General features: G+C 43.7%; 2 protein-coding genes across 2 annotated transcripts in view; one reads left to right on the top strand and one right to left on the bottom strand.

Moving 5' to 3' along the window:
• Nucleotides 1-16,329, top strand: part of jag1b (jagged canonical Notch ligand 1b) — a 33,902-nt gene extending 17,573 nt beyond the window's left edge. Inside the window, exons 9-26 of the mRNA XM_054798358.1 lie at nucleotides 349-462; nucleotides 545-658; nucleotides 1,048-1,094; nucleotides 1,387-1,560; nucleotides 1,965-2,115; nucleotides 3,235-3,399; nucleotides 4,323-4,436; nucleotides 4,539-4,652; nucleotides 4,823-4,936; nucleotides 5,272-5,388; nucleotides 6,564-6,591; nucleotides 8,307-8,392; nucleotides 8,997-9,110; nucleotides 9,198-9,307; nucleotides 14,007-14,249; nucleotides 14,599-14,730; nucleotides 14,806-14,947; nucleotides 15,295-16,329. Of these exons, the coding sequence (XP_054654333.1) occupies nucleotides 349-462; nucleotides 545-658; nucleotides 1,048-1,094; nucleotides 1,387-1,560; nucleotides 1,965-2,115; nucleotides 3,235-3,399; nucleotides 4,323-4,436; nucleotides 4,539-4,652; nucleotides 4,823-4,936; nucleotides 5,272-5,388; nucleotides 6,564-6,591; nucleotides 8,307-8,392; nucleotides 8,997-9,110; nucleotides 9,198-9,307; nucleotides 14,007-14,249; nucleotides 14,599-14,730; nucleotides 14,806-14,947; nucleotides 15,295-15,773 (2,558 nt within the window). The 3' untranslated portion in view covers nucleotides 15,774-16,329. The remainder of the gene's footprint in view (nucleotides 1-348; nucleotides 463-544; nucleotides 659-1,047; nucleotides 1,095-1,386; nucleotides 1,561-1,964; nucleotides 2,116-3,234; nucleotides 3,400-4,322; nucleotides 4,437-4,538; nucleotides 4,653-4,822; nucleotides 4,937-5,271; nucleotides 5,389-6,563; nucleotides 6,592-8,306; nucleotides 8,393-8,996; nucleotides 9,111-9,197; nucleotides 9,308-14,006; nucleotides 14,250-14,598; nucleotides 14,731-14,805; nucleotides 14,948-15,294) is intronic.
• slx4ip (SLX4 interacting protein) overlaps nucleotides 15,335-24,884 on the bottom strand; it is a 42,388-nt gene continuing 32,838 nt past the window's right edge. The window contains exons 6-7 of the mRNA XM_054798359.1: nucleotides 21,839-21,945; nucleotides 15,335-21,761 (exon numbers count right to left, since the gene is read on the bottom strand). Of these exons, the coding sequence (XP_054654334.1) occupies nucleotides 21,029-21,761; nucleotides 21,839-21,945 (840 nt within the window). The 3' untranslated portion in view covers nucleotides 15,335-21,028. The remainder of the gene's footprint in view (nucleotides 21,762-21,838; nucleotides 21,946-24,884) is intronic.

The raw sequence follows: 24,884 nt of genomic DNA, 5'->3' as shown, positions 1-24,884 counted from the left end.
ATATTTTTGACTAATAAGTCATAGTCAACCACGGAACAGCGATCATTCATTAATAATTTTTTTTTTTTTTTTTTAAACGCGATACAGTGAGGGAGCGATATTCGAACTGTGACATAGCGAGGGATAACAAAATTTTGAGGCACTTTACACACAGAGCAGTTCAAGAACCACACTCCTCATACACCTCACCTCACGTGAGCAAGCACTTCGCCAACAGAGGCAAGGAAGAACTGCTGGCTCGCAGTCCTCATCCCAAAGGTGTTTAACACCGATTGATTGATTGATGTCTTGGATGTCCCAACATTTTGGTCCCGTCCTATATAACCAGACTGAACTTCTCCCATACAGACATAGACGACTGCTCTCCAAACCCTTGTAATCATGGAGGAACCTGCCAAGATCTGGTCAACAGCTACAAGTGTCTCTGTCCCTCACAGTGGACCGGGAAGACATGTTTGATAGGTGAGCATCCCCTACATAGCTGTCAACTGCACGTGCACATACCAACTCACCGCTCCCCCTCTTTCTGTCCACCCCCCACTAGATGCCAATGAATGCGACGCCAGGCCCTGCGTGAATGCCAACTCGTGCCGCAACCTGATTGGCGGATACTTCTGCGAGTGCATCCCTGGTTGGATGGGGCAGAACTGTGACGTCAGTAAGTAGACAGCTGTCAGCTGCAGCTGTGGATCGAGCCAACAGTCCTGCCGTTTTTAAAATCCCTTTCTGTTCCTGCCGCACTGGCTCAATAAAACGCCTTCCTTGTATTAATACCAAAGCAAAACAGTTGGATAAATGCTGCACAAATGAATCTCCGGTGTAGCGTTTGTGTCTGTGTGTGGCCCAGGCTGTAGTGGTTTTAAAACAATCCCAGGACTAGTTTCACTTGGCCACAGAACCGGAATGCTCAACACTCAGCACCGGTTCTAGAGCCACTTTATCCAATCTCTCTCGCCCCTACACTCCTACAATATCATGAACTCCTTTTCAGTTCATTCAATATGTACAGAACTCATTTCCCAATGTTTTATTTTTTCCCTCATGTAGATATAAACGACTGCGTGGACCAGTGCCAAAATGGGGGGACCTGCAAGGTACGTGTCAAAACCATTTTCATATTTAATGCTTTGTTTGCAAGCTTGTTATGCACGGTTACATATACTAACACATTTAGGAGTACAGTCCTTTATTTGTCCCTGAAGGGAAAATCCAACTGAACAGTTTGTCATCATTTGCATGGATGCACAAAGCAGGAGATGTCAGTGGGAGCATAAGTTGTGATGCACCACCAGTTTCCATTATAAACCTTTTGTTGGGTAGTCTGGATGTTTTTTTATCTGTCAAAGCAATTGATGAATTATAGTGGATGTATGTTTTTTCTTACAGGACTTGGTGAATGGCTATCGTTGCGTGTGTCCGCCTGGTTTTGCCGGCGAGCACTGTGAGAGGGATGTCGACGAGTGCTCGAGCTCGCCGTGTATGAACGGCGGGCGATGTCAGGATGACGTGAATGGCTTCCAATGTCTATGCCTGGCCGGATTTTCTGGGAATCTCTGTCAGGTGAGAAATGGCCATTCACTCTTTGCCATCATCACTCTACCTTTTGGAAGTACTGTCATGTCATCCCACCGTCTTAAATGACTGCCCTGAAGTATTTTTTAAAGGGAATACTTTGTTGAAGCTTCCCCTGTCTTCAGTGGGAAGCATTCCTCAGTGTTGAAGCCCAGCTCCTATGTCTCTGTCTTGTTTTTCCCCCTTCTCTTCCCTTCATGTACTTGTGTGTGTGTGTGTGTGTGTGTGTGTGTGTGTGTGTGTGTGTGTGTGTGTGTGTGTGTGTGTTGTTTCCTGGCACAGCCTGTAGGGAGGATGCTGCGGCTTTTTGCTCTGTTTAGTGTAGCAGAAACTATGTCAGCTATCAGGTTCACCGCTCACACTGTCTATATTCAATACTCTTCCTGCCCTAGCTGGATATCGATTACTGCTCGCCCAACCCATGTCAGAATGGAGCACCCTGCTTCAACCGGGCCTCAGACTACTACTGCGCCTGCCCAGAGGACTACGAGGGCAAGAACTGCTCCCACCTTAAAGACCACTGTCGCACTACAGCGTGTAAAGGCAAGTCCTCTTAAAGCAAAAAAAAAAAAAAAAAAAGATTTTTAAATGTAAGGGGATACGCATTTTTTATACACACTGAATGAAAGCAGGTCAGAGCACTTTGGCTGTATTTTTCCCCATGAGTGGGATACCTGTTGTTGTTGTTGGGTTTTTTTTTGTTTTTTTTTAGTTCCTACGCTCAATTTCTTGGCCAAGGTGTGCGCACACCACCCCCGCCCTTACCCCCACCTCCATCTCCTCAGCAAAGCTTTTCCGTTGAGTTCCCTTTTGAGTTCCTGAAAACCTGGCAAAAGGCACATCCTACTGTGTGTGTGTGTGTGTGTTCCTGGGAATTACTTTGTCGGCAACCACGTATTTTTCCTTCTCAGTGAATCTGCACTTTTTGTGTGAATGTGCGTGTGTGTAATTGAGTGAGGGGACCAACCACAGAGTCAAGATACCAGACGGTGAGATTCTTTCTGCTCTTGGCAAGGATGAAGTGATTACAGGGGAGCACATTCAGCTCACTCTCCTAACCTGATCAGACAAGGGGAAAGGATTGGACTTTAGTGCATCATTCTGAAATTGCCTACGATAGCGTAACAAAGTGGTCCGTCTTATTCTTAAGTAGTTGTCTTTCTCATCAAGTACAATGGATCAAAGTGGAAAAACAACAAAAGTACAAAAGTATTGGGACACCTGGCTGGGTGTGGACTTTTCCTTACTCAAAGTTGGTAGGTCTGTTAGTGTCTCAATGCTTGAATGATGCTGGTGCCAGCTTCTCACACAGTGGTTTGTGCACATAAATGAATATTTGTTGAAGCCTAGGAGGGGCATGATAGAAAATAATTGAGAGCCACTGAGCTAAGGCAATCATGCCTTCGTGGATTTGGCTTTCAACTGTTTCCATGAAGTTAGAAGTGTAATTACTACGATACTCCTGATCAGTCAGCGAATCCATAAGGTGTGTCAAGACTTTTGCCCATATCATATAAGTAACCCCTTGCTCTGACCTTGAATGTAGATCCTCAATCGTCATTATCATCATGAGCTATAAACCACCTTTTTTTTTTTTTTTATGATGGTGTCAGTTGTCTCCCGGTTTTAACAGCAAGTGCCCCGCCTCCCCTCTCTGTACAGTGATTGACAGTTGCACGGTTGCGGTGGCATCCAACAGCACACCGGGAGGAGAGCGCTACATTTCGTCCAACGTGTGCGGACCTCACGGCCGGTGCCGGAGCCAAGCCGGTGGCCAGTTCAGCTGCGAATGTCAGGAAGGCTTCAGAGGCACCTACTGCCATGAGAGTAAGAAGGCCTAATGCAAATAAAACACCTACAATGGAACCTTGGTTAGCATCAATAACTGAAATGGATGCTAACCGGATACATTTTTCCCATAAGAAATAATGTAAATCCAATTAATCCGTTTAAGAAACCTAAAATGTTAACACAAAACATTCCTTTTTATATATTTACATGCAGAAAACAATTCGAAATGCATATAAATGATGAATGAAAGGAATAAATAAATATTTAAAATTACTTTTACCTTCATGTGACTGTTCCCAATGGGACAGTGAGGTCAGCGCCTTCCTCCTCAACACCACCTTCTTGTTTTGCCATGAGTTATTTATTTAATTCAATCGTGTTTCCCACCTTAGTAACCCAAAATGGAGCCAAAACACTCTTGAATTCAAGGAAAAATTAATGACAAAACAGGAAGGTGATGTTGAAGAGGAAGGTGTTGATCTTGCTGCCACATGGTGTCTTTGGGAACAGTCACGTCTTCATTGAAGGTAAACGTAACCCCAAATGTTTGTCTCTTTTATTCCTCATGTATATGCATTTAGAATGTTTTATGCATGTACAGCTATAATTGAAAAGCTATAAAAATGTGTTTTCTGTTAACATTTTAACAGTCAACTGCTGATGACATCGTAGACAAGCAGCATAGCTGACTTCCGGTTCCGGTTGCCATTTTGTTATCAAGCTGAGGATGCTAACGAGGACATTTTTTTAATAAAAATACGTTAAGACCACAGTTGGACTTACAGTGTATTAATAACAAGATGTACGCTAACTGGAAAACGTACGCAAACCGAGGCAACGTTTTGGTGTACATTTTTATTGACACGCTAAGCGGGGCGAACGCTAACCGAAGTTCCGCTGTAGAACATAATAATGCGTCCATGACCTCTGTTAAAAATGTCTTTTTATTTCATTATCAGATATCAATGACTGTGAGAGCAGCCCATGCCGCAATGGTGGCACCTGCATCGACAAAGTCAGCGTGTACCAGTGCATCTGCGCTGATGGCTGGGAGGGTGACCATTGTGAGATCAGTGAGTAGAGATACATGTCTTCCTGGTCTATTGTGTAACAGCAAAGCTGGTGTAATGATCTGCCGCGCATTAATCTCACCGCTATCCCACACCCACGACCAGACATTGACGACTGCAGTACCAACCCCTGTCATTATGGCGGGACCTGTCGGGACCTGGTGACGGATTTCTTCTGCGAGTGCAAGAACGGCTGGAAGGGGAAAACGTGCCACTCCCGTAAGAGCCTGCACACATTTTGTTTCTTTTTTTTCTTTTATAGCCATGCAGTCTGCCTGTGTGAGCATGTGGTATGCGCTGATGGCTGCATATTTGCTCAAGCTACAATCAAATGTAAGTGTTTTGAGCTGATTTATTTTATATATTTTTTGTTTAAACGCTTGCTCCAGGTGAAAGTCAGTGCGACGAAGCCACGTGCAACAATGGAGGCACTTGCCATGATGAGGGCAACACTTTTCAGTGCAAGTGCTCACCAGGGTGGGAGGGAACAACGTGCAACATAGGTGAGTCCCACGTGCACAGCAGTCTGGTGGTCTGTCTCCTCTCTGATATTAGTCAGATCCAAACACAGATTTTAGCCTTTTTACTCTGTCAGCACTCTGTCTCTGCCCATCTCATCTCCCCATGAGTGCCGACAGACAGGTGCTTAAATACCCCCATTGCACTGACACTCCTCTTCAATGTTGTGGAATGTAGACGTTCCCCGGAAAACAGAATAATCCAAACCAATAGCAGTGTGCTGTGACTATTTAACATACACAAGCACAGATTGCTCTTCCGATAAGGATCGAAGTGCTCCCAGACATAACTATGTACTTAATATTTGTTTTTCCCGCAGCTAAGAACTCAAGCTGTCTTCCAAACCCCTGTGAGAACGGAGGTACCTGCGTGGTGAAGGGGGAGTCGTTCAACTGCGTCTGTAAGGAGGGCTGGGAGGGTCCCACGTGCACCCAAAGTAAGTCATTTTTACGAAAGATGAAAAACGCACGTTAAATGAATCATATGCAGCTCGGTCCGAATTACATTTTTTGAAAGCAAAAAAATATAAAAACACCACCGCCAGCTAGCATGTGGTACCAAAAAGAACATTTGACTGTACATAAAACCTTCAAAAAGAGTCAAAGGAGTTTTGTGCAGATCCAAAATGAACACTGCATCCAAGGGAACAAACTGTAATAAGATCCTGTACATGCACAAGAAATGTCAACCTAATAAGAGACACAATAGAGACACAAGTTTGAACACGATTTTTTTCATGAGCAACAGTGTCCAAGCTATTTACTGGCACTGCAGAAGCACGTGTCCCTATGAAATGGTAATTATTTGAATTTAATCTGGATTTGAAAAACTGTTTGACTGAGCCAGCAAATTCAAGTTTTATAGGAATCTTTCTGACTTTCTGATTAGAAATGCATCATATTATAATGATGATTTAAGTCAATTAAAGTTTGTGTGTGCATTATCATCCAAATTAAGTAGGAACATGCTTTAATAATAAAAATATATATATAATATAATCAAAAACTGCAGACAAAGTGGAAGTGGCACACAAACAAATAAGAGCAAACAAGCAAATTAACAAACCCACAGAGATTAAAGTCCTTTGTGGTGGTGGTGTGTGTGTGTGTGTGTGTGTGTGTGTGTGTATATAAAATAAAAACTCTCCCCCTGGCTGCAGTTGTCCATGAGAAGAGAAAGAGGAGGGAGAAAGGGGCTCAACCTCAGGAAAGTGGAGACAGATGTTTCTCCCCCTTGTCCAAATCACACCCCTCTCTCCCTTCTCCTTGTAGCATTCCTGTCCAAACAGTGACATGTCTGCTTGTTCTGCAGCCCTGCTCTCTTTCAGCGGCCGCCCTGCCCCTCAGCGCATGCACTCCAAAACAGAAATTCCCCGACATTTGAAGGGGGGAAAAAAACAAAAGAAGGCGGAGGGACAGGGTGGAGTTGTGGGGAAAGGGAGAAAAGAGTTCTCGCTGTGCGGTTAATAAGACATAGCCATTGGATGCCGTGGGAGTCCAGGCCCGACCGGCCCAGCGTGCCTTACGGCACGCAAGCCCAAACAAGCTCTTTGCCATCATGTGTACAAAACACTTGAACAATTAACAACTTTCTCCTTTCTCTCTCTTTCAGACACCAACGACTGCAGTCCCCACCCGTGGTAAGCTCAAACATTTCCTGCAGATTTCGATGTACTGTATGTAAACACTGCGTCACGTGCCTGTCTCTAGCACATGCGCTCTGATATAAGCACACTTTTATCCTTATTTTGTTCAACTCCTGGAGACTCAGTGTAAATTATTGGAAATATAATTTCTTTATTATTATTGTTACTACACAGCAACCTTGGACAAACTTTGTAAAATACTAAGATTGTATTGATCATCAAGCTTGTATAATTAGATGGCAGAAGACTGTCATTAATTACTCTGTATCCGATTGTAGGATGACATTACAGTAATCCCTCACCCAGTCCCTTTGCGCTTTGAATTTTGAGGCTTCACTCTATCACGGTTTATCAAAATATATTAATAAATCATGCTGTTTCGTGGTTGAATACAGCCTATTATTAGTTTTTAAAAAGTTCATATTTATGCAAATTTTAATTACTTTTTGCCTATATTAAGCATTTTCAAGCATAAAAAATGGCTAAATGAACCAAAATACTAATATAAGAGATTCAAAGACGTTATGATGATATGCAGTATTCTACACCGGTCACTAGGTGTCAGTAACGGTACTGTAATGTTCGGTGAGCCACACGAGCATCAGACTTGATTGCTGGAACAACAGGTTTTTATTGCAGGTTTGAATTATCTCACAACAGGCACAATAATCACAGACACGGGCTACTGTTGCGGCCGTAACCGACGGCAAGCTAAAACTCAACTCTGAGCCGCCGACGTCACTTCCCTAGCACGGGCACACATTTACAGCAACACACACGAACACGAGTCTTATGTCTTTAAATGGCTTATTTTCTCTTGTGTTTACTACATTGGGTGTAAAAGTGACGACAGGGATGTTATTTCATGTCGAAAGGGTTCTGATAATGTCAAAATAAGTATTTAGAAGGTCGGAAACAGGTTTCCTATGCTCCTAAATACAAAAATGTGTAATTTATAAGTATGGAATCCTACTTCTCGGAAATTTACTTATCACGGTAGGTTCTGGAACCAATTAATGGGGATAAATGAAGGATTACTGTATTTTGTTAGTTAGCGGTCTAATTTTTCATGTGCAGAGTCAAAGTCATGGTTTGATCACACACAAATGTAGCTTGTTACGAATTGAAATCTTCACAGGAGCCAAAAACAGCATCCTTTTTCTTCAATTTGCATCCAGTTCTGACATTTTTTTGCTGTTCAGTCAGTTTATCAATTAACTGATCAAATCTATGGAAACTATGGAAATACATGGTGCATTTTAGCAAGTTTGTGCCCTTCTAGTTTTATAATATTATAGAAATTGGTCTGATATAGGGGGTCACACGGTTGCCTAGTGGTTAGCATGCATAGCATCGTGAAGATCTGGGCTCAAATATCAGTTGGGCGTCACTGTGTGGAGTTTGCATGTTCTCCCCGTGCGTGTGTGGGTTTTCTCCGGGTACTTCGGTTTCCTCCCACATTCCAAAAACATGCATGTTAGGTTAATTGGCGACTCTAAATTGTCCATAGGAATGAATGTGAGTGTGAATGGTTGTTTGTCTATATGTGCCCTGTGATTGGCTGGCGACCAGTTCAGGGTGTACCCCGCCTCTCTCCCGAAGTCAGCTGGGATAGGCTCCATGGATAAGCGGTATAGAAGATAGATGGATGGGTTTGATATAGGGAGTATGGAAGGATATCTACAGAACTAACAGTCTTCTTTTCCCAGCTACAACAGTGGAACCTGCGTTGATGGCGACAACTGGTACCGCTGCGAGTGCGCCCCCGGTTTCGCAGGCCCAGACTGTCGGATCAGTGAGTATTAAAGCCATGCATGCCCTGCCCCCTCCCCACCCTCACCAGCATTGCTCGTCCCTGATCCAGGTTTGAGCCATCGCATATAGCGCAGGCGGCCGTCGGGACACTCCAAATGTCAGGTCTAGCCAGCCAATTATCTGGGCGTTGGGCTTGAGGCCAGGCGAGCCATTTCGGTGTCACTCCACCAGGCCCTGCCGCTGTCCCCGGAGGAAACCGGCTTAGTGTGCCAACAGCTAATCAGCCATGCTCTCTGACACTGATTACACAGATTGTTTTCCCTCTTAAAGGCTTTCAGATGGCCACATTCTTTCCCATTGCGAGCCCTTTTGTTGTGCTAAGTCCAGCCTGTAGCTCCCGCATACCTGTGAGTGATGCTGCTTTTAATAAAGCTGAATAGGGCGTGGGGGGAGGAGGACTCGCACCGTCTAATGCAGTTTGCTTGTTTTTATATTACCTCTTGTGCTGTGTAAAGGACACGTGACCTCTGTGAACTTAGCCAAAGAATTAAGAGTTGTTTGCCGACTGATTACCCCAGTATTTGCATGCTGTCTGGATGCACTCTTTATTCCACACTAAGGAGGCCTTTTCTCACCCCTTGCAGATATAAACGAGTGCCAGTCCTCCCCTTGCTCCTTTGGCTCAACCTGTGTTGATGAAATTAATGGCTACCGCTGCCTGTGCCCGCCGGACAGAAGTGGACCACACTGTCAAGAAGGTACTTCACTTGGGCCCACCATCAAAATGAGTACTATTTATGGCACATATTTATTCAGCTTTTTTTTGTTGTTGTTGTTGAACACAGTCACAAGAAAAGCCTGCTCTGTTAACGGCCATGTGATCCCGGATGGGGTCAAATGGGATGAAGACTGCAACACTTGCCACTGTTCCAACGGGAAGGTGGCGTGCACAAAGGTATGAAACATGTCAGCGAGTGTGAATGTCGTCTATTGGGAACGCGTGTGAACAGCGACGGGATTAGACACGGGCTAAGAGCGGGTGTGAGGCTACATAAAAAGATCTCAGGTGGGGCCCACAAGCACGCATGTCATGTGGCGCAGCTTTGCTCCATGGCGTCACATTCTCGACCATGATGATGTCGTTTGTTTTGGAAGGAAACACAATGGCACTGTTAGCAGTTGGTCATGCGCCAGTTCCACATCTCCCACACTCACACGGGAGAAGGATGAGTCATTTGATAACAGACGAGGGCTGAAGAGCCGCCGCCGTTCCCGTCTTAATCATTAAATAAAACAATGGTGGCGTTGACACCCCGCCCCCGTAAGGAGGAAATGTATCATGGGGGGGAGTGATGCAGGAGTGTTGGCAATGTCCTCCTTGAAATTGTTCACTCCACTCTGTAATGGAGATTTATTTCACAACTTGTTTTCTTTTCCATTGAAATATGAACATGTTTTTACACGTGAGGTGTTTGGCACCTTTTATCAAGAATGTTACCATCAGATGCCAAAACAAACAAACACAAACACCCGCACAGCAATGTGTTGTCTCCAAAATGTGCAGTTGAACTGTATTGGGGGTCAATATCTGGTGTGACCGCCATTCGCCTCAAATAGCGTACACGCTGATGCACAGCATCCCAAACATGCTCGCTATCTAATAAAATGCACCTGTGTTTGTTGTCCATACCTAGGGTCCTATGAATTTATTTTTTCCTGAATTTCCAGATTTGTTTTTTGAGAATTATTTTTTTTTTTTTTAGAATTTTACACTTTTTTTTTTGTATTTATTACCAGAGTAGAGTGTGTGCTTTTTGGGTTAGTGAATAAAATGTCTGTTAATTAAATGCAAAAATCCTTACATTTATTGATGCAATGCATCGATGGACAATTTTGCCCACTAACTCAGAAATGGGTGTAGCCCGGCTAACTTTTCTGCCACGATTGAGCCGTCCGCCGGGGAAATAACTCCCCCACACGAATGTTCCTTCTCCTCGCTATGCCACCAGCAGTTTATTCACATTACATAAATTTCCGCAAGATTGCGCATTCAACAGCAAATTTCGCTTTTATTGGCCAATTCCGCAATTCCGTGAACGGGGAAATCGTCGGGCCCTACACACCATAACCCCACTGCCACCACGGGCCACTCAATCCACAACACACGTGCATTTTACTGTACTGATGGCATTTTGAATGCACAGTGATATTGAGGCGGAAGCCTGAGGCCCATTGTTGTGTCATTCATCCACAAGCGTCACCTCATGTTGCAGCATGATGATGGACGGCCCCATGTTGCAAGGATCTGTACACAATTCCCTGGAAGATGGAAACATCCCAGTTCTTGCATGGCCCTCATGTCACTTATTGAGCATGTTTGGGAGACTCTGAATCGGTGTATACGGTTTTTGAGACAAACGGTGGTCACAGCAGATACTGGTTTTTGGATCCCTCGGGATCACTCCCAGTTAAACCGCACATTTTGGCGTGGCCTTTTATTGCGGCCTACCTAAGGCACACCTGCACATTAATCATGTTGTGTTATCAGCATCTTGATATGCCACACCTGTGAGGTGGATAGATTACTGTATGAATCATGATGAGCCGGAAGAGGCGTGATATCATGCCTGCAGCACATTCGACGTCAGCCTGGAACCCGTTGCATACAGTCTCTTTTTATGGAAAAATACGTTGACTACTAGGGGTGAACGTGACAAGATTTGTCGTTCAGAAAGAAAATGTCTCATGGGCTCTAGGCCTGGGACGATAATAATCACACAATAAATGAAAATGAACTGGACAATTTGGCCGGCTTCAACACATTGCCATGTGCTTGCGTGTCTGGAAGCCGTTTTCTCGTCTCTCGCCTCCAAACGGGCAGGAAGAGAGTTCATTCTGTGCATTGGTTTCAGCGCCTTGGTGCGTTTGTTACATTGAACGACGTCGTGAATGGAATGATCCCTTTTGTTAGTCACACGGTCACTTTGTTCTGGTGGGTGGAGGCGGGGCCGGTAGCATACACACAGAGTGCAGATGAGTGCAACATAGTAGAAATGTCTAACGTGGTAGAAATTATGTCAGTAGAATGCAATATATTGTCATATTTGTTATATTTTTTCATTGTTACATCTTGTCTCGTGCTCGTAGACCTAGTCTCGTGTCTCATGACACCCCTATAATGCTGTTTAAATGTTTACATATACTCAACCTTATTTTTGAGTTACGCGTGTGGAAGTGGAGAGGGTTGGTTGATGCTTGGAAGACTCAAAAGCAAAAACAAAACCAGTTGTGGCGTTAATCCTTGAGGTGTCACGTGACATCATGCTAGACAATAATTCCAAAATGTTGGTTGAACAACTTTGACTGCATTATTCATTGTGTTTAACCCAGCAGCATGCCAGGATTTTTTTTCTCCACATCGGTTAAAATCTAAGTTGCACTAACACTGAGGCAAAGGAATTTGAGAACAGTCGACCGTGATAAGTGAATTTCCTTGAAGTAGGATTCTTTATTTATAAATGTGTAGACATGAAATAACACCACTATAGTCACCGTTACACTCCTATTCTTTGTGCAAACTCGTATGCGCAGGCTACAGGATCTCTGCCGAAACACGAGACGGCCACCGTTTTAAACATGGCATGCTAACTAGTTAGCCTCTCCAATGTATTCTAAACTTAAAGGATTTAAAATAGGATGGGGAAGAAGGACAAAGAAGCCAAAAACATACCACTTCCACATGAAATGGGAGGAGATAAAGTAATATAGTCTAAGGGAATGTCTCAACAATGTAACATCACTGACACCTAGTGATCAGCGTAGAATATTACATATGTTTGAACCATGAAGTGGAGAAGAGGGACACTGAAAAGGATGATTTTTTTAAAATTGTTTTTTAAAGTTTGGCTATATTTTCAGAAACATGCTTTAAAAATAACTACTTTGGTGTTATGGACTGGAAAACACAATGGGGTCTTTCTAAATTTGACAGATGACAATAATTGAGTATTTTGCACAGGTTTTCCCCAAATTTAGGATCAGGCATTCCAAAAGTGTTCCATTTGGGGACCCTTGGTCAAAGTCTACACTAAATGTCTTATTTTCAAGACAGTTTTACAACATGGATGTCTCACAGTCACCGTTTCCCTTTTCTCCGTGACGCAGCAGTTTGTCGCTTTCTTGACAAAAGCCCAGCCACCAACCAGAACCACATACAGTACGCTAGAAGAGGGGCTGGCACTTTGAAGTTAATTGGCTACGCTAGGCTAATTGGCTATGCCACAGCAGACGGGGGTCAATGGTCATCGATGGGGTCGAGGGAGGTGTCAGTCAAAAGTGCACAGTTCAGAGTTCATTTGGTAGCCGTGTGGCTAATCCATCTGGCTAGCATAATTTGCGATTAATGTGTGGAAAATTGTCACATTTTATGAAAACGTAAGTGTGCAGCAGCGGTTGGTGTGTCTGTAAGGCTTGGTGCGGATAATTGTTTACATTCACTGGACCGTTGTCAATGTAACAGCAACTCTCTCATCACCACCACCATCTTGAATCTTGAATCTTGAATTTGCATTAGGAATACTCTTGAGGCCTTGAGAGTGAGTTGCATTCATGTTTGTTTGGTACTGGTCCAACGTTTGTGTTCAGAGTCTGCACATATAAATGTACCCTGGACACTCAGTGAACTAACCACACGCACGATATTTATCGGGCCGATTTGAGGGATTTTGACATCATTACCGATAAAACCGACAACATTAAAAGATGGCTCCGACAGCCCATTAAAACTTTTTTTTTTTTCCAAAAAAGCTCCAATGAGGCAAGACTACCCGTACAGTGCTGTAGGGGGGTTAGCGCGAGCAAATCAAGCGCTCCTTTTCTGTGACGTGCTGCAAACGGCCTTTCATAACGTACCCGGAGCTCACTTGTAAACAAACATGCTGTCGGTCTTGTGGGACTTCTCGCTGTTTGAGAGGAAGACATTTCGCCAAATGCTCTGCAAACATTCTGCGATTGGGGGAGGGGGTGCGAAGCGAAACATTACGCTTCGACACATCAAACTTTATCAGCCACTTGAAACACCAGCATCCTTGCGGCGTTCCGATCGCCACGCCGTTTGAAAAGTGCAAACAGTTTGCCAGAGAAGACCTGAGGGCCAATGCGATCTGTGATTTGGACGTACGACTGGATGACCAGTCGTTTAATCATCTTTTGTCGGCTAGTAAACCCTTGGAGCCACTGTTTGTATTTTTAGCTGCCGCTATTATTATTATTTTTAATGTTTTAATAGTAGTGATGTCATGATATGTGGTTAGGACAAATCTACAGGTACAGTTGGTCAAATCCATTTTTGTTCGAGTCGTTCTTACCTCCAAGTGTGTACAACCTGCAGTTGAATATACAGTAAATGTGAAATATAATAAGACATAAAAGTAAAATATAATAAGACATAAAAAGCTATCTATTGGTTTTGAGAAGCAGGTTATCAGTAAATGGTTCCACCCTAATAACACGTCTTGGTAAGCAATAGGGGGCGCCGTAAAACAGCGGTTCGTCATGACCGGCAAGGGTTTAGTATTTTTAGCGCTTCTTCCAATGGGGACGTGTAATGTAAATGTGCGTGGTATTAACCTCAAATGTCATTCTGTTCTCTTCAGATGTGGTGTGGTCCGATGTCATGCCACCTCGGCGCCAAAGGTCGAGGCGGGTGCCCTTCAGGCCAGAGCTGCATCCCCATCACGGAGGGCCACTGCTTCGTGAAGCCCTGTCTGGGCCTCGGGGAGTGCTGGCGCTCCAACCCTCCCCCGCCCACCACCAAATGCCACCCCAGCAGCTCCAGTTACCAGGACAATAGCTGCGCCAACATCACCTTCACCTTCAACAAGGACATCCTAACTCGGGTGAGTCACCAAGAGATGGACTGTGTAGGCACTGAATGCGGTATTCCATACCTGGGGGGGGAGATTAGTTTCAGGATCATATGGAGTCAACTTAGACGGGAGGTTTGGTGACTGTCAGCACGAGATCCCCGAGCAGCGGTCTTAACGAGCATGACGGCAAATAGGCGCTCGCACACGAGTCTGCGGTCTCTAATCTCGACTAGCTAGTTTGTACAACATATGCCAAGCTCTTTTTCTTTTTTTAACCCCCCCACCCCACCCCCCACCCCACCAGCACACTTCCTGATGAACCCTCCTGGTTTCTATTTGCAATAACGTTTTGCCTCATTTTGCTCCCCCGGGTGTGCAGAGCTTGACTGTGGAGAATGTGTGTAACCAGCTGAGGCGCTTGTACGTGGTCAGGAATTTCTCCTTGGAGCATTCCGTGTCCATAACCTGTGACCCGTCGTTTTCAGCCAGCAACGAGATCCACGTCTGCATCGTGAGTAACCTCCTCCCACTTAGCGTCTTTGGTTGTCAGCATCGAACTAAATCTATTTTATGCATGTGTGTGTAGTCAACAGAGGACCATCGGTTGGACCGGAGCCCCGTAAAAGAGATCACAGAGCGGATAATCGACCTGGTTAGCAAACGCAACGGAAACAACACCATCATCGCCTCCATCGTGGAGGTGCGCGTGCCAAGGCCCAACAAAACCGGTATGAACCACAAGCAGCACACACTCCCATGCGGTTTTCCCAGACATGCACGCACGCGCGCACGCACGCACGCACGCGTAAAATGGTGCAGCACTCGAACGTCAGACAAATTCCTCCCGCTGACGTGGGGCTGCTTTGTCATGTGGATGCAAAGAGCCGAGGCGCTTGGCTTTGTGGCGTTGCATTGGCTCGTAAGACTCCCACATGTCCACCATTCATCAACAGGGTGACGGCTGAAAGAATCCCCTCCCCCGCTCATGTCCCGGAGGTCATGTTGCGCTGGCGGGAGCAGCGATATATAAAAACCTTGTGGGTCTCACTGACTGTTAATTTTCTTCTGTCTCCAGACTACCTAGTGCCCCTCCTCAGCTCCATCTTCATCGTCCTCTGGGTCCTCCTGCTGGTATCCATCTTGCTGTGGTGCATGCGTCGCCGGCGGAAACAAAGCAACCCGGGCGGCGCGTCGGCCGCCGGCTCCGAGGACAACACCACCAACAACGTGCGGGAGCAGCTGAACCAGATCAAGAACCCCATCGAGAAGCACGTGGGCCTCTCGGTGGCCATCAAAGACTACGAAAACAAGAACTCCATCATTGCCAAAATAAGGACAAATCACCCCGAGGGGGATGAGGACGACAAGGAGAGGCACCTCCAGAAGGGCCGCTTTGCCAAGCAGCCGGCGTACACGCTAGTGGAGCGGGACGAGAAGACGCCCATCTCCAGCCCCAACTCCACGTCCAGCAAACACCCAAACTGGACTAATAAACAGGACAACAGAGACTTGGAGACGGCAAACAGCATAAACAGGATGGACTACATAGTATAGCGGACAGCTGTGTTGCTGTGCAACCGAGCCTTAAACGCCTTCACACCCCGGTGGTGGGTGAACCAGGGGAGCTTCGGCATGCCTTTTGCGTAAACTGTCGTGTCAGTCGTGACCCCGCAGTATTTTCATATATTCCCTGTGTTAATTTAAGTTTTGACAAGCTGGCTTACACTGGCAGTGATGGTTGCTTTGGTTGGCTGGAAACACAAGGCACTGGTATACATTTCACTGTAGAGCGTTACGTTGACTCCACTACATTTCAGTCCCGCCAAGCCCCGCCCCTTTCTTCCTCCTCTATCCGTTGCATTTAGTGGACACATGGAATGGGCTCCTGGTGTAATTGTTGTTCAATGACTAAAACAACCCTGTTGTGTTCAGCACTAGAGCTAATCATTTTTAGTGTGTGTGGTCTTTCCATTCTTTCTAGTTGCCCGTTTTTGGAGAAAGTGCCTTTTTCAGCTTTAGACTTCAGCCACTGTCACATGAGGAACACACACAAAAAAAAGAAGAAAAAAGATCAACTTTATTATTTATTTTTGGGGGGGGAGGGCGGGAGATGGAAAGGGGGGCGGGAGGGGTTCAATGTCAGCGATTGCTGCCAATATGAAGAATTTATGTCGATTTAGAACATGTAGATATGTACATTTTTTTTTATTAATCATTGTGTATATTTGATTTATTAATTTAATAATCAAGAGCCTTAAGATATCATTCCTTTTTATTTATATGTTCTGTCTCGTTTGAAGGTTTTGATGGCTGTGGAAGCTTACCATTTCTTTCAATGACTTTTTTTTTTTTTTTTTTTTTGCCCTCCGTTGTGTTCTATAAAGCCAAATTTCACAATTTCAAAGAAGACAAAGAAAGGGCACTTTGGCCTGAGACTGTTTTTTTTAGTTATTTTTAAAACACATTTGAAATTTCATTTATGTGTTGCCAGGACCTTGACTGAAGGCAAGTCAGGCTAAATAATGGCTGCTTGCTGTGAGGGATGGACACGGTGGCAGACATATTGCTTGCCATCAGACAGTAAACAAGTAAGGGAACAAAACAAAAAAAAAGTCCTAAAGCAGCCTTAAGTTTTACTGACACATCTCAAAGGCTGTCGAGATCCACCAAGGCAGGTCACATGACTCAGACAAACGATTGATTGATTCCCATCCGCATTGGTCAGCGTGATATCATAAGCTAGACTGAGTACTTGAAGAGCAGTTTGGCGATGGGAACACTGTAGAACCACAATAAATACACTGCCTCCCTCGACAAAAGTCTGCATCCTTTTTGTGCACATTTCTTCTTTTAATGAGGCTCTTAAAAGACAAACATGCTTTATCTCATTTGTTAACCCTTTTGAGATCACAGCAACATTTTTGACCTGTTATGAACCTGAGAACAATGTGTTGATCTGGCAATATATTTTTTTGAAAGTTGTATTTATTAAATATTTTGTATGAAAAGAGAATTAAAGATGTCTTTTGTTCTGGAAAGCGTGTGACAAATCTTTTCCTTAACGCAATCAAGTCAAATGTGTTCTGCCGTTGGAAAGGTTTGAATGCGTTTCTAGCTAATTGCCGTGCATTGTTGCAAAACATAATTGCACCCAGTCAGCCAGTAATGCTTCTTCCACTGAGGGCCGCATACTGAAAAATGAAGATGCTTTAAAATATTTTAAACCCACCCATGTAGCTATGCAAAGATGATTTATGACATAACAAAGCAAAGTTTTTTTTTTACAAAATTTCAACTTTCTTGTAGCTTTTTCTGTTTCCTCGGCTTTTAATTTATTTTTATTTTTTTTACATATTTCAACTTTATGCTATTTTTTTCTTCTTATGACTTTACTTGTCGAATAAATTCCTCTTTATTCTTGTAAAATTACTTTTTTTTTTCTTTGTTCAATCATTTTTAGACAGTTTAAATTGTTTTTTTGTTTTTACACATTTCAACTTTCTTCTAGTACCTTTAATCTGGTATTACGTCTTTATTCTCAAATTTTTAATTTATCATAACTTTTACCCCGCCTAATTTTCCTAAAATTGCAACTCTTTTTGCTTGTCAAATTACAACTTTGAAAAAAATTACATATTTCAGTCTTTTAATAATTTAAGTTTGATTTTTTTTGTCTTAATATGGCTTAATATGACTTTACTTGCTTAATATTCAATCTTTATTCTTGTAAAATTGCTGGGGGTTTTTTTTCATTTTTGCCCTAAAAATGTTCTGCTTAATCATATTTTGAGAATGTGCCGAGGGCCAATGAAAAAGACAGTTGTGGGCTGTAAATGGCCCCCAGGCCGCACTTTGGACACCACTGCCTTAATGACTCCAAAACAATGTACAGTGCTACCTCGGTTAACGTCCGCCCCCGTTAGCACGTTTTCCGGTTAACGTCCAAAAATTTTTGGTAAAATTCATACCATGCTGAAAATGTTGAAAAATGTAAAAAATGTTGGCAATTTCAATAAAATTCAAATTAAAAAAAAGGCAAGGTATTTTTTGTATCAAAAAAATATCGAACCCTAAAACAAACGTATCGATCCGTGAATTTTGTGTACCACTGCACCCCAAATGTCCGACTACAGGTAAAATGATGTCAAATGTTCGTTTCTCCATTTCATGTCATGCTTGTGGCATTGTTTTTTTTTTAATGTAAAACTGTGTGTGCTAAAAAGGCTTTAGCTACGACGGAGTATTAGCCACACTGAAAAAAAAGATTAAAAGATTTGAGAATAAAGTCGTAAATTTACGAGAAAAAAAAGTCGGAAATTTAAAGAGGAAAAAAAAAGTCATAATATTGCCTTTGCCCAAGGCCAAAGGTCACGTAAGTCCCCCCCCCCCTTTTCATAGCTGGCTCAGCTGTTATGACGGTGTATTAAAACAATCTGAGATTTCAAGAGTAAAGTAAATTTACGAGAAAAAACTTGTAGAACTTGTAAAACTAGGTAAAAGTGATGTTAAATGTTCAGTTGTCCATTCATTTTTAATTATTTTTGCACCATTTTCTGCATGTAAACCTATAAGTATTGTCTATAAAAAGTGTTTTGTGTTTAAATCTTTGGGTGTCTGGAACGGATTAATTGGATTCACATTATTTTCTATGGGAAAACTTGCCTTGGTTAAAAGTCTGTTCTGGTTTGAGTTAATTGAGGTTTTGCTTTACCAGAGTTCCTATGCTTCTGCAGATACCACACTTTCAGCTTTCACGGCCCAGAAAATTAGCAGATTTTTGTTAAAAAAAAAAGTTTTAATTCTTAAAAAATAGGCATTTTTCCTGCATGAAAACCACCTCATTCACCCTAAATGGGTAATAAATGATACATTTGTGATAATGCAGGTAAAAAAGTACAACATGCATGTACCAGTGTTAAAAAGCCCACAATTTTTAGGTTTAAGTCTAAAGTTTTTTCGCAGAGTGATGAGACGTCGCACTTTGTTCGGTATAGTCCTTGAACACACCATAGTTGTACGCTGTAACTCTGATTCCACCTGTGTACCGTAAGTACCATACCTGTCAACCCTCCAGTTTTTCCCGGAAAATCCCATATCCTGGTGTCTTCCTGGGTCCTATTTTTCACTTCCATAAAAAAAGTCCTCTTCGCACTGCTGGTGCAGCACAGCCTTGGCAACACTCAGTAGACATTGGCACACACACGTGATTCAATCAAATCAACAGCCAGAAACACAGTAGAAGTAGAGATAGATGAACAGGAACACCGGAGAATGCATTTCCGCCCCCAACAAACCCAACAAATATGTTTAACTATCTCGACAAATGGCAGGCTTATTATCCATACTTATTTTCCATGCTTTTTGGAGAATTTGTAACACCAATTTGAATAATTCAAGTCACTTTCGTTGCAAATGTTGATCCAAAATCGGAGGACACCGCCAATGTCAAACTAATCAGAGTGTTCGGAGGGGGAGGAGTGAGCCGTGTGTTAAATAAAGCGGGAACCTTCTGTATTTCTTCCTTTCTCGGATTTGGCTTCTGTATGCTACTCAGCTCAGATTACATCAGCTCCTTCTGAGGAAGCCACCGCTGATCTGATAGTTAGTGTCGCCGGACAGACTTTCGCTGTCGATGCAGGCTTCTGCACTGCGTGAGACATGAAGCAGATCTCCATCATATATCACCGCGCTTGCTTCCAAATGACGAACAGGCAATTTATGTGCCTGTCAAAGACGCAGAGAATTCCTTCCCTGGGAAAACAGATTTATTCAGATCATAAAACGTCTGTCCAGTAAAACCACGGTTTATTAAGAGCATGTTATGGAGTGACATGTCATCGAGCGGAGCATCATGGCTTCTGGATGAGACTCGGACTGCTTATTGAATATCACCGCACTGCACTGCACTCAGCAAGGATTATGGCCAACGTGCTGATGAAAACCTGACAGATGCTCGGCCGGCGAAGACCGCGCATCTCTTGATGGCGCGGGGGTGTCAACATGCTCTGCTCGTTCCAAATAAAACCGCCCATATTTCAGTTGCGCGCATCGCATGCTGTGCACTGCAGCGTGTGGAAGGAAAGGAAAGAACGCGGCGTGGAACTTGGTCCCACGTTTCAAACAAAATGACGTCGTCTGTGAGAAGTACGAGGCGGTGGCCAACGTTGCTTAAAGCAATATATTCCGTGAAAATGATTAGCATTACCTTTCCCATCTTCAATCAATTTAAGTCAAATTCCATCACCATATCTACTAGACTCAGGCCAGGAGGGAAGACTGGTGCTGTTTAGTTCACTCAGTTGTGTATGAATGAGAACGATGGATGAATGAAAACTCAAAACACAAGCAGATGAAGTAAATCTGGAAACAGCAATCAATCACACCAGAGCTTCGGCGGAGAAAGTGGACACTTTTCAGACACGTAGGAGCCAGTATTTCAGACTGAAAGCCATGACGTACTGCATGGCTCCTGCCTGTCTGAAATCCCCGATCTTTAACACAAAACCCGAGTCTAAACTCCAATTAAGGGTTTTTGACTTTCATTTGCGAGCCTCTCTTGACCACCACTACTTATGGGTGGAGGCGAAGTCTGTTTCAAGTATTTGACAAAGCATAACTCAAAACGTTCATGTATCAATTATGTGTTCTGCATTGGATCTGCATGTGTGGCTTTGTGTGAAAAGAATAGTAATTGTAGTAAAAGGCCGTGTGGGTGTACGAACGCAGGGGGGAGGGGGTTGACTGCCTGACACAATTTCATTTCTATCTCTATGGCGTCAGGCATCTTTACTGTAGCTCGTCTGTCCCCCTCAGGACCTCTTCTGTCGCCGTAATCTCGAGGTTCTGGGCACATTTTTACTTCCCTCCTCTCCGTCTGTGGATCTGGAACCAATAGAGGAGACTGAGGATGCAAGCTTGACAGATAGGCCCCTCAGACTTGTGGCCAGCCTGTTTTGGTTTGTCTGTGCTGTGTTATTGCTTATGAGGGGGAGCCTCTGGTCCCGTTTCCCTGGAGTAAGCAGCTCTACTTCCACTGTGGTTTTCTTGTGCTCGGAGACTGGGAAAGCCGTGGACTCTGCCTTCGTTTCGTCTGCAGGAAGGGGCGGCAGAGGAAGAGGGTCCTGTTTGGATATTTGTGTGAAGCACTCGCTAGAGTGAGTTTGCACTGCCGCCGGAGGTCTCTTGAGGCCTGTCCTCTTGGCCTTCTTTGGGCGAGGGTCTTCTCCTGCATCGCTGGTCTTAGACCTCTTGCTCTGCCTGGTTCCCGGACTGATTTCATGCAGGCAGACGCCTACTGAGGCCAAATTTGGGTTGATGCTTTCTGGAGGACAATTAGAAGGCTGCTGCTGATAGGGGAAGCCCTCGTTCTGAGAGGCGGCTTTGGAGAATGGTACTTGCTGCTCTGTGTTTGGAGGGTTGGACTCACTTTCTTTGGGTCTTCTTTCTGACTCCTCAGCTTTCTCGACACAGGCTCTTTGCTCAGTTTGCTGCTCCCCCACACTGGGACCCCAGTGCTCTTGCTGGACACTCGCTTTCTTGGCTCTGATTAAGACAAGCAGATACTCGAGCATCCTGTCTGACTGGAAGGGTCGGAAAGTTCTGTATTAGCTCATACTTACATCTTTTGAAGCATAGTCTTCTTTATTTTTGTGGCGCAGTTGAAAGACTCTTGGATTTCTCCCTCTCTGGAAAAATATTCTGATCTGCTTTGTTCGCTCAGCTCGGTCTAGAGAGGACAAACACAATCCGTGTAAACAAAAAATATTATCCCTGGCATCCCTCGGAAGGTTTTGGCTCCACGGCAGAGAGCTGTCATCTTCTGGCACTGTCAAACAGCATGCAATGGACTGGTGCAAAAAAAAAAAAAAAAAAAATCATAACTCAATTCCATCAGGTCAAGCCCAAAATATTGCATTTTGAAGAAGGGCATTTATTCTGATACAGTGCACATAAATTGCAACCATTGGCACAGTGTTCCACAAAACCATGATAGAGTACACGTCTCATAAGAATGTGTACTATTACGTTTTTATAACAGGCGAACAGGCCCAACCAATTAGTTCAAGTTACGCAGGATTTATTACTATTAATGCCTGTGAATTGGAATGTGACGAATGCTAAACAGGGAAAAGTGACATTGCAGAATTGAAAAATAAAATTGGTCAAACGGTTAAGAAAATAAACCACACAAATAAATTGCATACATTGAGTTAAGCCCCAAATGAGGCTTCCGCTGACCAAATGCTTATTTGGCGAATGGGAATGTTTTAAATGGAAATGACACGAGAAAGTATCTAAAGACTGTAAGAGATTTTAATGAAAGAAAGCAATCATTTTCATTACTTTGTAGAGTTTCTTCCCAAGTATTTAATATAAACCTTTAACATGTAGGTCGGCAACGCTACTGTGATGTGCTTGAGTCACATTGGAAATACTGTAGTCACACAATCTGAGACGACCGGGTTTTTTTAATGCAGCGATCCAGACAACCATCACACTAAACCAGGGGTTGGCAACCCGTGGCTCCGGAGCCGTTCAGCCTCTTTGTCGCGGCTCCATTTGCCGAACGCGGTGATATTTTCTAACACCGAAGTTGGGGAAATGTGCATTTTCAAAAAACAATGTGAAATATCCGACTCAACGCAAGTCCGTGAATGCATCTAGACTGCGTTCTGACTGCTGATTGGACGAGCAAGGGAAGGGGAGGTAGGCTAGCGACCCCAGTGGGTCTCAGTGGGGAGAAAATAGGTGAGAGTTTTGAGTTGAGTCTGAAGCATGTTACTGCCCAGGAAAATAAAACTATGTCAGTAATGACAGCATAGAAACACGTTTTCTAACGATAAGTGCACTGTTGCTATGTGTTTGGAGCCCGTGAAACGCTAATCGTCGAGGTGGTGTCTCCGGGAGAGGCAGATGCGTTGACTGCTTGTGACAACTGTGTGGTGAGGCGGACCTCTCGGCAGCAACCGCAGAACAATACATGCTTTTCACTCAGTCTCCAACTTACCAGTCCCTACATTTGTCACTAGTTGCTTTTGGGAAAATAAGTCACCAAGAGGGTTTGGAAAGTCGCCAGATTTAGTGAGAAAATGGCCAATTTGTCAACACTGGGCTGCACATTAGATTGGCAGGAGGGGTAAGCCATTCACAGATGGAGAATACAAGAATGAATCCATCATACAAATATCAGCGCATCTACTCTCCCATTTACAAAATAAAGAAGAAATGATTCATAAAATGAAAGAATCAAAGACAGGACCAACAGAGTGGGTGCTGGTGACAATTCAGCACAACGCTATTGACCAAACAACATTGATATGCAGAAATGTGAACTCTGATGTACTTTTTATGTTAAATTTGGCTATGTTTTGCTTTAATTTGAAACAAATAAGGGAACCACTCAAAAGGCTTATAGAGTTAAGTGTTGAAATGATTTCAGAGCAGGCCTACACATACTCGACGCACTTCTGTTTGTTGAATTTTGTTGTTGTAACGGGTAACATTTAAAAAAAGACTACAATTTTACAAGTTTATAAACTGTGTAATGTTTTGCAGCTCCAAGCTTCTTTTTTTTGTTCTCTTTTTTTTACTGGAAGAGGAGGCAAAATGGCTCTTTTGATGCTAAAGGTTGCCGACCCATGCACTGAACAAAAACAACCACAACAACACATACAGTACGCGATACACATTGTAACTGGGCATGGGCGGTTTCAAGGTATACAACAACAAGTATGAAATGACCAATTCTGACGATATGTATAAATGAACATCCAATTATTAGTTAACATAACCCAGTTAACTCAGTCAAACCAACAAACAAATTGCATTTCCATTCCAGTATCCAAAGCCCTGTTATGTCTAAAACACTCATAATTCAGATCTTTGCTGTTCAATAAATTAGCTGGTAAAAGGATTGATCCAAGATGAGCGAAGCCAATGTGGTGAGCTTTTGGCCTCCAACAATTCCCAAACACATCAGAAGAAAAATAGAATTTTTAGAACGTGACAGTGACAGCTCACGGAGGAAAGAGAGTGTGACCACAAGTGCATGAGCAAACTGAGGCATCGCAGCTCTGCACAGAAAAAGACCTTGCGACTGCACACTGATGTTGTTGTGTGCTGGACTGCGTGGAGACGCCACACAGGGGGAGGAGAATGGGGCTGGCGAGGGGGGAAGGTGCAGACGCCAAGAAACAAGGGGACAAGATAAAAAGAGAATAAAAAGGGGGGAAAAGTGAGAGTGTTTAGAAGGGAAACGAAACAAAAGGAGATGCACCCCCACGAGTCTACCACCTGACCAGCACAAGCTCTCCATCATGCCCACTAACAAAAGAATCCACACACAGGAAGTGCTCCACAGGCAGCTCTTTGTGTACAGATTGAATCATGGAGCGTCGGCAGAAGTTCAGCCTTCTTACGCTCTGTATTACACAGAGATACGGCTGGATTCAAATTCAGGACAATAACCCAAATACAAACACATCCCCACCCACCAGCCTAGCAACAACAATTCTGAGAAAGATGTGGGTAGCAGCCATTTGCATTGCAAAGCCGTGATATGCACTCTCTTCTGTTTACTATGAATAAATGCTGTTTGAAAATGAACTTGAAAGAAAGAACAACAAGAAGCCGACGGGAGGCACTCTGAGAACCGTTTTAATGCTT

Source organism: Dunckerocampus dactyliophorus, chromosome 14 (genome assembly GCF_027744805.1).
Source record: "Dunckerocampus dactyliophorus isolate RoL2022-P2 chromosome 14, RoL_Ddac_1.1, whole genome shotgun sequence".
In the NCBI taxonomy this organism is placed as follows: domain Eukaryota; kingdom Metazoa; phylum Chordata; class Actinopteri; order Syngnathiformes; family Syngnathidae; genus Dunckerocampus; species Dunckerocampus dactyliophorus.
Note: the sequence above shows the minus strand (reverse complement) of the source record. Positions and strands in the feature narration are given on the sequence as shown.